The sequence below is a fragment of the Acipenser ruthenus genome, chromosome 13, assembly GCF_902713425.1.
Source record: "Acipenser ruthenus chromosome 13, fAciRut3.2 maternal haplotype, whole genome shotgun sequence".
Classification (NCBI taxonomy): domain Eukaryota; kingdom Metazoa; phylum Chordata; class Actinopteri; order Acipenseriformes; family Acipenseridae; genus Acipenser; species Acipenser ruthenus.
In genome coordinates, this window is record NC_081201.1 from 39197704 (window position 1) to 39213931 (window position 16228).

Here is a 16228-nt window from a genome sequence, read left to right on the forward strand (position 1 = left end):
CTTAAAAAAACGATGAACAATCCTTCTCACAAGTTCAGTGGTACCCTAAATATGATTAATCTACGAACAATGCGATTTACTCTGATGTGTCCAGATATTTTCAATAGCTGGCAGTGAAGAATGCCTCGTCTCCTGAGGCCCTCTGGTGGTCAGTCGGCATGCATTACTTTCTAAGTGCCACGGTGTCTCAGAGAAGGCTTGAGTGCGTAAGTTACGTCAGCGACAGTTAACAGTGTAACCGGGACAGGCTATGCTGCTGTGTGGCTTCTCGTTTATTATTTTATTGTTGTAACATTTTTAATTTTTTTCTTTCTTGTGTCGAGTGTTGCTGTATGACACCTCCACTCTGGATCGCGGCGGCACCAACAGGAAGAAGATTGAGGAATTCTCTAAATCTTCTCGGGAGAAACTGCTGCAGTCGAAAAACAAAATGTTTTCCAAATTCACCTCCATCCTCCAGCACGCAGTCGAGGCGGTAAGTTTGCACAGCATACAAGCCGCAGGAGGCGGAGGTTAAACGGCTAAGACTCGAATCGAGTCCGGGGTGCAATGGGCCTAAGGTTTTTTTTTTTTAATTTGTTCTGTCGTTGTCTGGAGGACTGGTTTTTTAAAAAAAAGTTAAACATGTAATTTATTGGACATTTCTTCTGTTTGTTAAACTCTTTGTTTTTCAAATGACACGTACCGGTAAACACCACGTCATTTGTGAATAAAAAAAAATAGCTTAGTAATAATCGGCATATATTTGCGTTACTATTTAATTTCTGGCCCTTTTATGAATTAATTTGAAAGTTATGGAACGAAAAACACTTAATTTATAGAGATCTATGTCAAGCATAAAACAATAATAAAAACCACAATCTGCTCTCTGGAATGTAAAGGCTGTAACACAAAGAGTTAACAACTTTGGTTTTTAAATTTGAGTTGACGGAGACAGAGCTGTGTAATAATATTCACTCAGTACCTCAGCTTGTCCTAAATGAATAACCTATTTTGATTCCTTTTAGTATTAAAGTCTAGGTGTTCAAGACAGATGAACATACCCCTTTAAATTCACTATGAAATGAAAGCACTTAACGATTTCGTCTTATGGAGACTTCCCTCCCCCCCCAATTTCTTTTTATTTTTTTTACATTTTTTATTAATAGAACGCATTACAAAAAATTAGCAACTTTATAAGTCGTTACTAATGGAAAATTATCCCTAAGAAAATTACTTTTTTTATTAAGTTTTTTTTTTTTTTTTACAACCTTATTATGTTTGATTATTTGGCAAATTAGTAATTGTTAAAGTCCTGTCTTCATCCGCACAGAACTTGCCTTTTGCAATTTAGAAAATACCAAAACCCAATCGATGTACAATAATAATACTGATTCCAGGCACAAAAGCTTTCTGGATCCCAAGGGCTTTTTTGAGAATAAAGGGGTCACCGGTATGTTACAGGATATATATGCGTGTAGTTATGCTTGAAGCTGATTTCTGGAATTCATACTGAAGCACAGTGATACTATAGGGCAGCAGGTGGACAGCTGGGGCGTTTCCTTCATTCTGTTTGTGATGTGGGTTTCAAGGACTAGCCTTCAGCTGGGAAACTCCAAAAACGAGACTGCAGAACTTTATTTCACTTTTCTCTGTTCTCCAGGAGCCTATCAAACTTGTAGTAAACTTGTAGAACCTTCCATAATGTACCTTTTCATTCCCTATACTACTCCATCAAGCCTTCACTGCCTTTGGTCCAAGTGGTTGCCTAGTTACTGTCCGGTTTCATAATACATGTATGGGGTCAAGGCTTGCTCTGCAGTATTTATGTAATGATTATTATTATTATTATTATTATTATTATTTATTTCTTAGCAGACGCCCTTATCCAGGGCGACTTACAATTGTTACAAGATATCACATTATTTTTACATACAATTACCCATTTATACAGTTGGGTTTTTACTGGAGCAATCTAGGTAAAGTACCTTGCTCAAGGGTACAGCAGCAGTGTCCCCCACCTGGGATTGAACCCACAACCCTCCGGTCAAGAGTCCAGAGCCCTAACCACTACTCCACACTGCTGTAATGATGATGATGATGGTGATGATGATTATGCAACATTGCTGTTGTCAACCAAAGGTCAAGAAAAAATACAGATTGTAATTCTGCTAACAAGGTTATGAATTGTGCTGTTAAGTATGTCTTACGTGTACTTATGAAGCAAGACATTTTGCATAGCACAATTTATCATCTTGTAAGAGTAGAATTACAATCTTTATTTTTTTCTTGACCTTTGGTTGACAACAGTAATGTTGCATCATCATTACAAAAATACATTTCATTTTTTCTACAGTAACCAGTTGTATTTTTGCTACACTATAGAGTGATGTGTTTTCTTTCATTTCTTTTGGATTGTGTCATTTTAAGTTAGTTTCTCGCCCACAATGCATGTATTTGTAATGCATGGTGTTTCTCTTCTTGCAGCTCGCTCCTTCACTTCCCTTGCAAGAGGATTTTGTGTACCACTGGAAGGCAATCACACATTACTATATAGAAACGTCAGGTAAGGAGTTAACAGCTCCTAGTGCTCATGTCTTTTGTATATATTTTTTTACCTTATCTTTATAGCAAAGGGGGCATCTGTACAGGATTGGATAACCCAACTGCAATAGAGTTCTTTGTAAGTGCAACAGGAAAATGTCTCACTGAGATTAAGTGTTTGTTGTGTGCTCTAGATGATAAAGCCCCAGTGACAGACACAAACATCCCCTCCCATCTGGAGCAGATGCTTGACATCCTGATACAGGAGGAGAATGAGCGTGAGTCTGGAGAGACGGGGCCCTGCATGGAGTATTTACTGCATCACAAGATCCTGGAGACCCTCTACACGCTGGGCAAAGCTGATGTAAGACTCGCACCCAGCTGCCAAGCACTATCTCTCACTTGCTGTCTTTATACGCTTCACAACTCAGCTTTGAGTGTTTGGGGTTTGTTCACACACAGTCAAAAGCAGAGAGGATTCATTAACCAATATACTGTACACACAACGGCTTGTCATCCTTGTCTGTGTGATTACACAGTAGTACACACTGAGTTACTCTTGCGTTGCACCACAAGGACCATTCTCAGGGTCTTAAAATTTAGAAGTGACTTTAAAAATGATTTCCACCGAATAAAGAAAGAAACTTATTTATTGTAATTTTGGTCTTTTAAAAAAAATAAATATATATATATATATATATAGGTAGAGATTTATTTTCCCTGACATGAACATGGCCGCAAGCCAGAGGCTCTTTTCAAGATTTACAAATACATTTTTACAATCAACATTTGGGTATTGTGTTCCACCTGATGGTTACAGCAAGTGTGCATGTATACAGAAGTCAATGAAGATCTCAGTGTCCGTATGTACTGCACATCGCAGTTCTCATAGAGGACAAACAATTTACTTTTCCTTTTGCGTTGCACAATAAATGTGCAAAGTTAAGGCACACCTAGACTAGGGCTTGTAACTACCAATCATCACTGATCACAGCCTTTTATGTTTTCTAGTTTTGGTCTGTAAAGGGTCTGCATGTAATTGTATGAAGAGACCATGCTTTTATTTCACAGATGCTAAAATGCTGTTGATTTCAGCGCCACATGTTAATAATGTGGAAATCTCGTATTCTTGCATTGTTCAAAACCATTTGTTCTTTTTCAGTGCCCGCCTGGAATGAAGCAGCAGGTGTTGTCATTCTATACAAAACTTCTAGGAAGAATCCGTCAGCCCCTGCTTCCCCACATCAATGTGCACAGGCCAGTTCAGGTGAGCGGCTGTGAGGATGGTAACACTGATTTCCTGTGTGTTGTGTTCTTACAATTCAAGTATAAAAAAGACGCCGTCAGCTGCTCTACTCAATCTAGATTGTGACTGCAGTACAGCTCTTGTGCTGATATGAGTTTTCATTTACGCAGGTACATGCTAACTTTAATTACCGCTTTCTTTTAAAGAAATAATAGAAAATAATTATGTTATTGAAATAAAAGTATTCAGCTTTCACTGAAGGTGTTATGTTTGTTAACAAAGAAAACAAATACAGCTTTGTGAGTAAGGGACCAATATTTTAATTTGTTTGAAAATCCATTCATTCTAAATTGTACACTACTTCCAGTTGTCTGAAATAACTCTTTTTTTTTTTTTAATATAGTTGATTACACTTTTTGCTTCATTTTTTTTTTTTTTATTATTCATTCGTAGTTTTCACAGTTTGAATTTTAAATTGTGTTTGTTTTTTTTCTCTATAGAAACTTATCCGTCTTTGTGGAGAGGTTCTAACAGCTCCTACCGAGAATGAAGAAATCCAGTTTCTCTGTATAGTGTGTGCAAAGCTGAAGCAAGACCCCTACCTGGTCAACTTTTTCTTAGAGGTATGGATACCTATTTTTTTTTTCTTTTTTCTTGTTTTTTTTTTTTTTACACCAAAAGCCCTCTAGTCTTTTAATGTCACAGTCCCTATGATTGTTATATTCCACTATTTATTATTTTTATTTTTGTGCGAGTGAGCAGCGTAATGAATCACAAAACCAAAAAATAAATAAAAAATGCTACCAACAGTCAGTGTTTTGATAATTAAATTGATTTACACCAATTTGGTTGTCACTTTTTTGATATTTTACTTCAACACAAATGTTCAAGATGTTAACAGTTCCTTATAGACGATTCTAAGTCAGTGTTTGGAACAGCTTGCATTGGGGTCTCTGTGCTTGATGTTTCACTTCACCCTTGTTTGTTAGGTGAAGCAGGATCCTGTCCTGCACTCTTACAGAAGGCAGGTGAGCAGCCAGGCTGCAGAAACTACATTGGTAAATAGCTTTTAAACTGAACCTGTGAATGCATAGTTGAGCACTGCATATTGCTTTATTTCTAACATCCCACCCCTGTTTGCGCTGATCTTGTGCTGATATATTCCACTATGTGTTATTTATTGCGGGGGATGTAAATTAGTTATGGGTAGTTCACATCATTGCACTGCAGTGACCCCTACTGGGCAGGTAGGGTTTGTTACCAGTCCAGTCAGAATCTTCACAGGCTGGGCCTGTCCTCCAGTGTTCAGTGGTAACATCCCTTGGCATGTGAGATAAGGCCTGACAGTGGGGGTGGAGGTCACCTTTTGATCAGCAGTCCTCTTTAATCAGTATGCGGATTGTATCCAGTTTGGGCATTTCAAAATTAGGTAGAAAAATAAAGCTTATAAAGGGTTATAAAAAGCTATAAATAGTACCTGTTGGCTGTTTGCAGTCATCTTTGTCCAATTTAGCAGATTGTAGAGTCAGAAATGAATGTAGGTGAGATCTAAGTTGGCTGATTAGAAGATATTTTTGTAAAGAGCAGTTTCCACATTTATTTTAATTTTTTTGTCTACATCATTTCTGCACATAAAATACTTGTGTTTTTGTCAAAATGAGTACTTATCAATTAATCAGTATTTGTAAATGAGCTTGTTTGAGTTTTGTTAATTTACACTATACAGTACACGATTTTTGTAGGTGTTTCCAAAGTACAGTAGTTCCATATGTGTGTTGGTACATTGCTTTCTAGCGCCTACACTTTTTTGAAGCGGTTTCATGTTTCAGCAACAGAAATGGGAGAGAAATAAAACTGACTATTTTAGACCTATGATTCCTGCAGTAATTATTAACCTTTTGTTTTTGTTTCTCAGAACAAGTCAAAGGCAGGTGCAAGCGGGTCCTCCATCCCTGTTAGAGAAAGCATATCGGGAAAACTCAAGGAACCCAGTGCTTCCTCCGCTTCAGATACTGGGCAGACTGAGCTCACTGGAGAACCAGGAGCAGCTACCAACAATGAAACTGAGTCGACGGAACAGACTTCCGAGGAGCCTGCCTCAGTGAACACATTGCATATACCGTCGCAGAACAAGACTGCTGCTGAGGAGTCTGCCTCTGTGAACACATTGCATATACCGTCGCAGAACGAGCCCGCTGCAAATTGTCCCAACCAGGACTACAATCTAGTCAATTCTTTGCTTAATCTAACAAGGAGCCCTGTAAGTGTTGCACTGCTTTCTTTAGAATATTTATTTAGAAAGAAATGGTAATAGGTGGAGCTGGATTGCTTTTTAATTGTTTGTTTGTTTTTTCATTCAAGGGGATGTAATGTAAAATCTTAATGCATGAAAAGACTGTGTTGATTGTGCTTTTGTGTTTAATCATGGGGATGGAACGAAGCACTTTATCACACTTGCAGTAATATTTTTCATCTTTTTTTATTTTTTTTTTAATATTAACCCTTTGCTGCCCAGGGTATGTCCCCATACCTATTTAATGTCTATTTTCTCAATGTCAAATATATTGGACACTGGGAAGCATAGAGTTAAAAAAAAAAAAAAAAAAAAAAAAAAAGCATTTTTTTTTGGCGTTATTGACTGAATAATGTATTAGTGAATCTGATGTTGTTGCATTCTGTGCTGCATGCCATCTGTACAGACAGTGGGCGAGGGATGTCATGATGGATTTCTACACAAGTAATACTTGTGTTGCTGATTAATTAATTTGTTTTTTAAAGCAGCAACTCTTGTGCTTTTTTCAGGATGGACGGATTGTAGTGAAAGCCTGTGAAGGTCTTATGTTGTTAGTGAGTTTGCCTGAGCCAGCAGCTGCCAAGTGCCTGACAGAGAACACTGCCCTGTGTGAGCTTCTGACAGAGAGGCTGACTGTGTTCTACAAAGCACTGCCGCAGTCAATGGATCCACTGGATATCGAGACTGTCGAGTCAGTTAACTGGGGGTAGGCACGTTTCTGATATCTTCAGGTAATCCTATCACTGTGCACAACTCGAATTGGCGAGAAATACAAGTTTTTATATTGTATAAAAAAATAAATATAATATATATATATATATATATATATATATATATATATATATATATATATATATAATATGTGGTCCAGTGGTTAAACAAAAGGGCTTGTAACCTGGAGGTCCCCGGTTCAAATCCCACTTCAGCCACTGACTCACTGTGTGACCCTGAGCAAGTCACTTAACCTCCTTGTGCTCCGTCTTTCGAGTGAGACGTAATTGTAAGTGACTCTGCAGCTGATGCATAGTTCACACACCCTAGTCTCTGTAAGTCGCCTTGGATAAAGGCGTCTGCTAAAATAAACAAATAATAATAATTATATATATATATATATATATATATATATATATATATATATATATATATTTTATATATATATATATATATATATATATATATATATATATGGAAATGCCCAGAAAGCCATTCAGTATATTTTACTAATCTTCTGTATCTTTTCAGAAAGTGTCTATTACACGTCTGTCAACTGCACATATTTCGTATTACAATTAAACATATATATAATTTGCAAAATGTCCATACAAATTCTAAATGTACAAGTTGACAGTTTTTTTACAATGAAATTAATTTAAAACCCATTTTTTTTGGACGTTCTAAAGTAAAAGCTTGTCATTTAATTAGATTGGATGCATACAGCGGCAAAGAAGACACGACAGCATTCCCAGGAAAGCGAGCCCTCATCTCTTTCCTTTCTTGGTTGGATTACTGTGATCAGCTTATCAAAGAAGCACAGAAGGTATACATACATTTTGCTTGAGAATCATGCTTTTTTAAATCAGTTATAGCAGTTGCTGTACAGAGACTTTCAATTTGTTTTGTTTTGTGTTTGGCAGACTGCTGCAGTAACACTTGCAAGATACGTGCGGGAGAGGTTCTTTGTTTCTGTCATGGAGCCACAGTTAATGCAGACGTAAGTTCCAAAGCAGACTTGTCATTTTTGCATTAAACAAAGCCTAATATCACTTCAGCTATTTCTTAAGGGTGTGCTGACTTTCTGGTGCTTTGGCAGAAGCACTTCTCCACTGTGCAAAACATTGTTTTACAGAATTTGTTATGTTTTTAAGATACATTTTATTTTAATCTAGTTATTAAAAAGAATCCAGGTTAAACAGAAGGATTGCTAACTTTTATTGTATTTGTTTTTTAGGCACAGTAAATAAATTTGCTTTCTCCATCAGAGTTAAATGTTTGCATTTTTATTTTAGGTCTGAAATTGGAATTCTGACCTCCACAGCTCTGCTAAACCGTCTCATTCGCCAGGTCACGTCTGGGGCTTTGCTGCAGGAGACAATTTACTTTATTCTGGGGGAGCAGAGAGAGCCTGAAACACTGGCGGGCATTAATAGTTATCCTCTGAGGCACCGACTCATAGAGCATTGTGATCATCTTTCAGATGAGGTGAGGCATTCGCATAATAATCTAATATATTAACTTTCAATTGACTTTGCCGTGATAGATTAAGGATATCGCCTTCATCTTTACTTATTACTGAGAAAGAATACTTGGGCTCTTTGAAGTGAGTATTAGTGAACAGAATTTAGATCCATGATGAAAAGTGGATTAGATAAATTATCAGTTTATTTAAATCATTATTTTATCATAAAAGGCTGCAACAAACCGGACGTGATGAGACAAAATGGATAGAACCTTTACTTTTGATAAGAACTTCTCAAAAGGCATTTTATCATTTATTAGTTTTTTTTAAGAATTTGTAAAATGCAACTAAAATGAAGCCATGTTCATATAAATGCACATTGTGGTGGAATATAGATACATGAAAAATAACTGTACTATTTAAGGAATTATGGTTGGTTAAAGGTATATTTTTCTTTTATTATTTATAGATCAGTATAATGACCCTAAGAATGTTTGAGCACCTTTTACAAAAACCCAGTGAGCACATAATTTACAACCTGGTCATCAGAAACTTGGAGGAGAGAAACTACACCGAATACAAACCTCCCTGTCAAGAAGACAAAGACATGGTGGAAAACGGACAAATAGCTGGAGCCATGTGGGTTTTAATACTGCTTTTACACACGCTGGAGCTGTTAGGGATGTACTTTTGGTACATTTTTATGAAATTTTAAATGCTATGCAGGTGTCAGGATTTAAACATTGAAACCATATATTACATTCTGATGTATACTGACAGCCCTGGTTAGTGTTTTCTAAGCAAAGAACCCCTAAATAAGCACAAAAAAATACATTCCAATTCCAAAATGTTCCAAAATCAGTAAATCTTAAATAAGACCTAGTTTGCCGCACTGTGATTTTAAATATTCCAGATATGTTATTAGTTGATGTTTAGAAATTGATTATGGAACCCACTGTTCTCAGTCCCAGCATATTAGTTTCCATATCTCATTTTATGTGTTGTAATCTTTTGTTAAATCTCTTTTTTTAGAGACCTAGAGGAAGATCCTCTTTTTACAGACCTTTCACCTGGCAACAGATTATCAGCTGATTGGCTGAGTGGATCCCCGCCTCAAACTCCAGACCACACAAAATCTGATGGCAAGACAGAGGTTCATAAAATTGTAAATAGGTATGTCAATGTTTTTATAAATAAAAGGCACATATATATAATGTTTGTGGGAAAAAACACATGTATAATAATAATGTGCATCTTCCTATAGCTTCCTTTGTTTAGTCCCAGATGAAGCAAAATCTTCATATCATGTAGAAGGCACAGGTTATGATACCTACCTCAGAGATGCACATAGACAGGTAAAGCGCTAGTTTTTTTATGCACTGTTCAGTATTGTTTTTAACCGTTTGAAAACTACATTGGAATAAATGAAAACCAGTGTGACGGCCATCACACAAAGCATAGCCACATAGAGTAATGCTACATTCAAGTGGATACATTCATTTTAAAATAATTTGTTATTTTATGCAATAATCTCTTACTACATAGCCTTCACCCCAGTTAACGAACAAACTAAATATACAGGTAGTGTAGTGTAATTCTTCTAAAACTAAAATAAAAAGAACTGAAAAAAACATTTTCTACTAGATTGAATAGGTTCTTAGAAGCCTGTTTATACAAAATGTAAAATAAGCATTTGAAATTGAATACGAATGTTGCCATTTTTAATGCACAGTGTTATTCGCTTTGTATATCGTTTTATAGTTCCGTGAATTCTGTGCTTTCTGCACGAGATGGGAGTGGCCAGGAGCACCGAAGACATTTGAAAAGTGTCGTTTGGATGCTGCTTTCTTTGAGGGGCATTTCCTTAAAGTTCTTTTTGACCGGATGGGTAGGATCCTTGATCAGGTACAAAACAAAATAACTACAGTAATTGCAAACCTGTAAAAAGTTTAAAAAGCTGGTTTAATAAAAGTAGAGCTTTTTTGTTTTGTTTTTTTAAATGGTACATTTGAGTTTATGTCCCCGTCAGTCACTGTGTGCACAATTGTCCAAGTTATGGCAGTGCGACTTCTCAAACTTCATTGAGTTCACACAAACTTTTAAAAATTCAAAAAATGTAATTTAAAATTTGACCAAAGGGGTTATATTAAGCGATAGAATGTACAGATAATTCCTTTATGCCCTTTCATAGATACTGTTTTTTTTTTTTATTTTATAGTTTACACTTTTACATTATATAATGAATTCATATCATCCATATGTTTTTGTTTTCAGCCTTATGATGTGAATTTACAAGTGACTTCAGTGTTGTCGAAATTGTCCATGTTTCCCCACCCTCACATACACGAGTACTTATTAGACCCCTACATCAACCTAGCTCCAGGCTGTCGGTCTCTCTTCTCTGTGATTGTCAGGGTAAGTAATTGAACTGGACTGAAAGTTCACACACCTTTATTGGCTGCATTCCATTCCTTATTAGTGATGATAAGGTTAAGCAGTGTAAATATTTGTGTTTATATATGTCCAGTATGGACTTACAGGATGGTATGTAGTGCTCAATGCTGTTGTAATTTCAGGGCAAGCCCAAGGCAAGGATATGTCCCTCAGGGTATTTGGCAAATAACAAGTGACTTACTAGGTTGGATATATATTTCATATTTTTATTCCTGCTATTTTCAGGTGGTTGGAGACCTTATGTTAAGAATCCAGCGCATCCCAGATTTTACCCCTAAACTTCTGCAGGTCAGAAAGCGATTGCTGGGAATGGACCCTGAAGATGCAGTGTAAGTTACATATGCAAGGGTTACTGAGCTTCACCCACAATGCAGTGCTTTTACTGAAGGTGCAGTGGAAGTTATATATGCAAGGGTTACTGAGCTTCACCCACAATGCAGTGCTTTTACTGAAGGTGCAGTGGAAGTTATATATGCAAGGGTTACTGAGCTTCACCCACAATGCAATGCTTTTACTGAAGGTGCAGTGGAAGTTATATATGCGAGGGTTACTGAGCTTCACCCACAATGCAATGCTTTTACTGAAGGTGCAGTGGAAGTTATATATGCAAGGGTTACTGCAAAAGCAATAATAATGAAGGCAAAGTATGTTTTTAATTAAAGTTTTGTTGTTTAATGGGAATTTACAGCACATTGGTATTATTGGCACATATTGTTAATTGTTATCAGCCTAAAATATTTTTGTTTTATTTTTCAGCATTGATCACAGTACCTTGTTGGAGGGTGTGATTGTCCTGGAGGAGTTTTGTAAGGAGTTGGCAGCAATAGCATTTGTTAAATTTCACGCATCAACAACGCCATAGAGGACATTGTAATGCACACTGTGACTGTCACATACTTTAAACAAGACAATTTGGAAGCTCAACAGATGTGCTGCAGTGAGTTGTCAGGAGAGCAGAACTAAGAAGCCCTTTATTCTTTAACAAAAATCTGTCCTTTTTCATGACTGCTGATCATGACAGGCCACCAATTAACAACCTGGCTTTGATACAGCCTGATTCTTTAGTTGTCGCATCTTTTTGACTAATGGTCATGTTCTTAGACCTACAACTGCTAAACCAAAAGCTAAATTATGACCCTGTGAAGATCTTATAGGATAAAGAAGGGAACTGGTTTGAAAAGAGTTGGAAAGACTTGGACCAAGAACAGAAGGAAAATTTACTACAATACATGTATCATCCTGCTTAATGTATATGGTGCAAAAACATGCCTAGCTGTCTTTTTTACATTTTATTTTATAACATTTTTCTTAAACTGGATGAGAAAAGGGAGGGGGTAAAAGAAAACACAAAAAACACCATGGGTTTGCGTGCAAAAACTGCCTCTGTTCTTAACAATTCTTTTTAAATAAAGCTAGGTGTTTTCTGTTTTGTTTTTCATTTGAGCATTTTTAGTGCAGATATTTTAGCATTATACCCAAAAATGAATATGGACAGAAGTGTAAATACAAGAACACAACTTGTAGACCAAAACTGACGACAGACTGCACAAACGATGTGTAAAATATGCATTTTGCATAATTAAGGTAATAGAAACACAAAAAGAAAATTAAATTCAGACCGAATACCCAAAACAATTGGTAGAAAAACCATTCGTCAATTTAAACATTAAGCTTTGTTGTTGCTATTTAATGTGTGTGCTTTACAGCCCAGTATGGTGGTAAATAAACAAACTAGAGCAGTGCTGTGATGCTTACAAACCCTCAAAAGATTTGAAATGAACACACTGTAGTATAGATTTTAATGGACCAAATTGGATTTTATATATACATATATTCAGAGAAAAACTTTTTTACTACCTACATTTGCACTTTTTATAAAAAATAAAAATAGAAATTGTGATTGTGGAGTAGTGTATTACGTGTTCCAGGTTATAGTTTTAGGTTTTTTTTGCTAAAACAGTGTTTGCTATTTAACTGGGGCTGTTGCTTTGTTAAACCATCGTGTTGTCGTCTGTGCCTTGGGAATGGGCATGATTTTAGGTATTATATTTTATTTTTGTAGGAATGTTTCTTTTTGTATAAGGGATTAATTGATACAACTTCGTGAACAACGCACAGATAGAATTATACCAGGTGCATAACATTTTAGCAGATTTTTTAAATGTAAACAATTTAAATGAAACTCCTCAATCAGGAATCACTAGTTAATGTTTTAACACAAATCTAGGTCTCATCTTGTTAAATGAAGGCTTCATATCCAGTGATAATAATGTCAAGTACTGTATGTTTATCGTAACACTTAACCAAGCAGGGTTTATGGATTTCAGATGCAGATTTAAACATGGAGTTGGCCTAAATGACTTCAATGACTAGAAAAAATATGACTAGAAAAAATAAGAGGTTTAAAAAGTAACATTGGCCACTTATAGTATTAACCTTTATCAACCCGAGAGACAAAGTGAAACCAAACCAGACTACAAGCCGTCTTGAACACGATTGCTGTGCATTCCTGTTGTCCTGAACATGAAATGATGTATCTTTCTTGTATTTGCCATGTCTACTGTCTGGTAGCAGTGTATTGTTCTGTGGGGTTTTTTTTTGTTTGTTTTTGGGGTTTTTTAAGAATGCGGGAGACGGCCTTTGTGTTTCTTAGGGTTGTCTGTCCACTTTATGCAAACTTGTTGTTTTAAAAATTGGACATTGATTTAAAAAAAAAAAAAAAAACTGTTGTAAGATTCTGGAAGTGTTTCATATGTTTTGTGTCCATTTGCTGTAGTAATAATGTGTGTTCCAACAACCCAAATATTTATTAAGGAATGGGCCTTGTACTGGAGTGACACCATTGGTAAAGACGGAAAATGTTTCCATTTCACTTGTGTACATTTATTACCAACAGTGTTTATGCTATACAGTGTGTTTAAATTTCTTGTATTGTAGAAGGGATATATATATATATATATATATATATATATATATATATATATATATATATATATTATATATACTGTAAATGGATTCACAGATTGTCGGATAAACTGTTGTTCTTTTAAAACCATACTTATATTTAATTAGCACAGACTTTTAATAATTTAGAGGTAAAGTTCAACCATGTTGCCTTCAGTGTTAAAAAATGGTCTCATTGTTTTCCATGTATTTCTTAAGGGTGTTACCTTATTAGCCCCTGATGTAGCTAGTGGAGAGATCCACAAATCTGACTAACCAGGAGAGTGAGCAGAAGTTTGTTTGCACACGTTTTCACTTTACAGATAAACCCATTTAGACACTGTTGTGCAAATAAAGAGATTGCTTTACCAAATGCTGTACATGTCTCTTCAGCAGCCTCATCACAAGAGGCATTTGATGAAGCATGTCTAAAAACAATCTGTCAAAATGACAGCATGTTCAGTATCATTATAGGTGCAGTAACTCTTGATTGAAAACAAAACAATCCACGCTATACAGTAGCTGTTTTTTTGTTTTTTTAAACAAAACTTCCATAAATAACTTTATTATAACACCCTTTTTATTTATTTAACACAACAAACATCACCAATGCAGCGAAAATGTAATCTTTGGTTTATTTGTAAGCTTTTATAAAGAAATTTATAGGATACTAACTGATGCCTTCAGTAAGGTCCATTACCTACAAAGCTGTTGTCTCCCTTGTTCATCCAGTAAAAGTTACATCTGCACCTTACATTGTACTGTCTATGCTGGTATATTCCAATTCAATGTTAATGTGTATTCATTTTGTAAAAAAAACCTGTTTGCTTTACATTGTTGCTGTTGTAAATAATCACTTTATTACACTTCATCAGTTACATTAAAAAACAAACAAACAAAAAAAAAACGCTGCATACTTGAAATCTTGTTTTTTTCATTGATAATCCCAATATACTGTACATTATTATTATTATTATTATTATTATTATTTATTTCTTAGCAGACGCCCTTATCCAGGGCGACTTACAATCGTAAGCAAATACATTTCAAGTGTTACAATACAAGTAATACAATAAGAGAAAGATAAATACAATAACTTTTGTTCAAGCAAAGTACAAGTGTGACAAAACACAATTCAATAATACAGCAGATAGTGATAGTTACATCAGGATATGATTAAATACAAAATACTACAGGTTAAACACTTGGCAGATTACAGTATTCTGAAGTACAGGATTAAATGCAGTAAAATAGGGGGCAGATAAGAGCAAAATAAAGCACATTTACATGAAGGGTGATAGTGTCCCAGGATACAAACAGAGGAGTTCTACAGGTGCTGTTTGAAGAGGTGAGTCTTAAGGAGGCGCCGGAATGTGGTCAGGGACAGGGCAGTCCTGACATCTGTGGGAAGGTCATTCCACCACTGTGGAGCAAGGGTGGAGAAGGAGCAGGCTCTGGAGGCAGGGGAGCGTAGCGGAGGTAGAGCCAGTCTTCTAGTGCAGGCGGAGCGGAGAGATCGAGTGGGGGTGTAGGGAGAGATGAGGGTCTGGAGGTAGCTGGGTGCAGTCTGGTCAAGGCATCTGTAGGCTAGTACAACATACAGTGATAATGTGCAGGCCACACAATACCTGCCTGCGTGTTTTTTTTGTTGTTTTTTTTCAATCAAGGACAGCAGTGCTTTGTGACCTGCATAATTTCACTCTGCATCTAATACCATGTTCTATATAGGTAAGACTGTGAGGCTAATTTAAGAATGTGATTGATTTCCCATAGATGTATTGTATTGCTAATTTTAAATCTGGTTACTGTTTCAAAAGAAGTCAGTGGTTAAATGCTATCTATTTATAGGTTAAGATACTGCACCAAATCATTTTGCAATATGGATATATTTGTGTGGTAAATGTATGGTCTGGGGTCAAATTAAAATAGACCAAATTAAGTGCTGTTTACAGATTTCAAATTATTATAAATGAATACTGCAACATTTGACCAGTAGTTGGTGCTGTGCACTCATGTAAAATTAGATGCAATAGGAGTGGTCTAGTAACTTGCCCAATGTATGCAATTTATTACTATGCAACCTTATTGTAATAAGCACTATAGGATTTGATGTTACCGGTCCTGGATTATGCCCCCGGGATTCAATAAATTACTTTGAGTGTAAGCAATACATAGTTATTCTGTCTCTAGAGAATGGGAATTGCATTATTTATAGGCCAGCAAGAAGGAGCAGGAAAAGGTACGCTATGTATACTTGAATAAATGCTGTATGTGTCCGCGCCAGAACTGGCAGGTCATGTTAATTCTAACATGGCACCTGAATGTCTGGCAGTCTGTCCCATGTGTTCAGCCACACAGAAGAATTGCCCTATATATATATATATTCTATCCATACCAGAAGGATGGATTTTGCCTACAAATGTGCACCGGCCAGGACATGAAAATAAATCACCATCTCATTTGATTTAATAAGCATATAATAAACACTTAACAGTCATATTCAGAAACACTGCTTGTGTGTTAGCAGTGCATGGTTCATATTCAGAAACACTGCTTGTGTGTTAGCAGTGCATGATTCATATTTTTTTTAACC

General features: G+C 36.0%; 1 protein-coding gene across 4 annotated transcripts; it reads left to right on the forward strand.

Moving 5' to 3' along the window:
• Positions 1 to 123: 123 nt before the first annotated feature.
• Positions 124 to 13420, forward strand: LOC117418527 (FHF complex subunit HOOK interacting protein 2A-like). 4 transcript variants are annotated; one of them, XM_058985386.1, is made up of 19 exons: positions 124 to 206; positions 324 to 475; positions 2467 to 2545; positions 2718 to 2887; positions 3686 to 3790; positions 4270 to 4392; positions 4759 to 4827; positions 5685 to 6029; positions 6572 to 6768; positions 7485 to 7599; positions 7697 to 7773; positions 8069 to 8261; positions 8708 to 8877; positions 9271 to 9411; positions 9503 to 9593; positions 10000 to 10143; positions 10513 to 10653; positions 10918 to 11021; positions 11449 to 13420. In XM_058985386.1, exons 2-19 carry the CDS (start codon positions 431 to 433, stop codon positions 11552 to 11554), a joined length of 2415 nt encoding a protein of 804 aa, XP_058841369.1. In that variant the 5' UTR covers positions 124 to 206; positions 324 to 430; the 3' UTR covers positions 11555 to 13420. The 4 variants fall into 4 exon arrangements, with proteins under 4 accessions (XP_058841369.1, XP_033887563.2, XP_033887564.2 ...); XM_034031672.3 differs by lacking the exon at positions 124 to 206 and having other exon boundaries at positions 213 to 475; XM_034031673.3 differs by lacking the exons at positions 124 to 206; positions 4759 to 4827 and having other exon boundaries at positions 213 to 475.
• The last annotated feature ends 2808 nt before the right edge of the window (positions 13421 to 16228 follow it).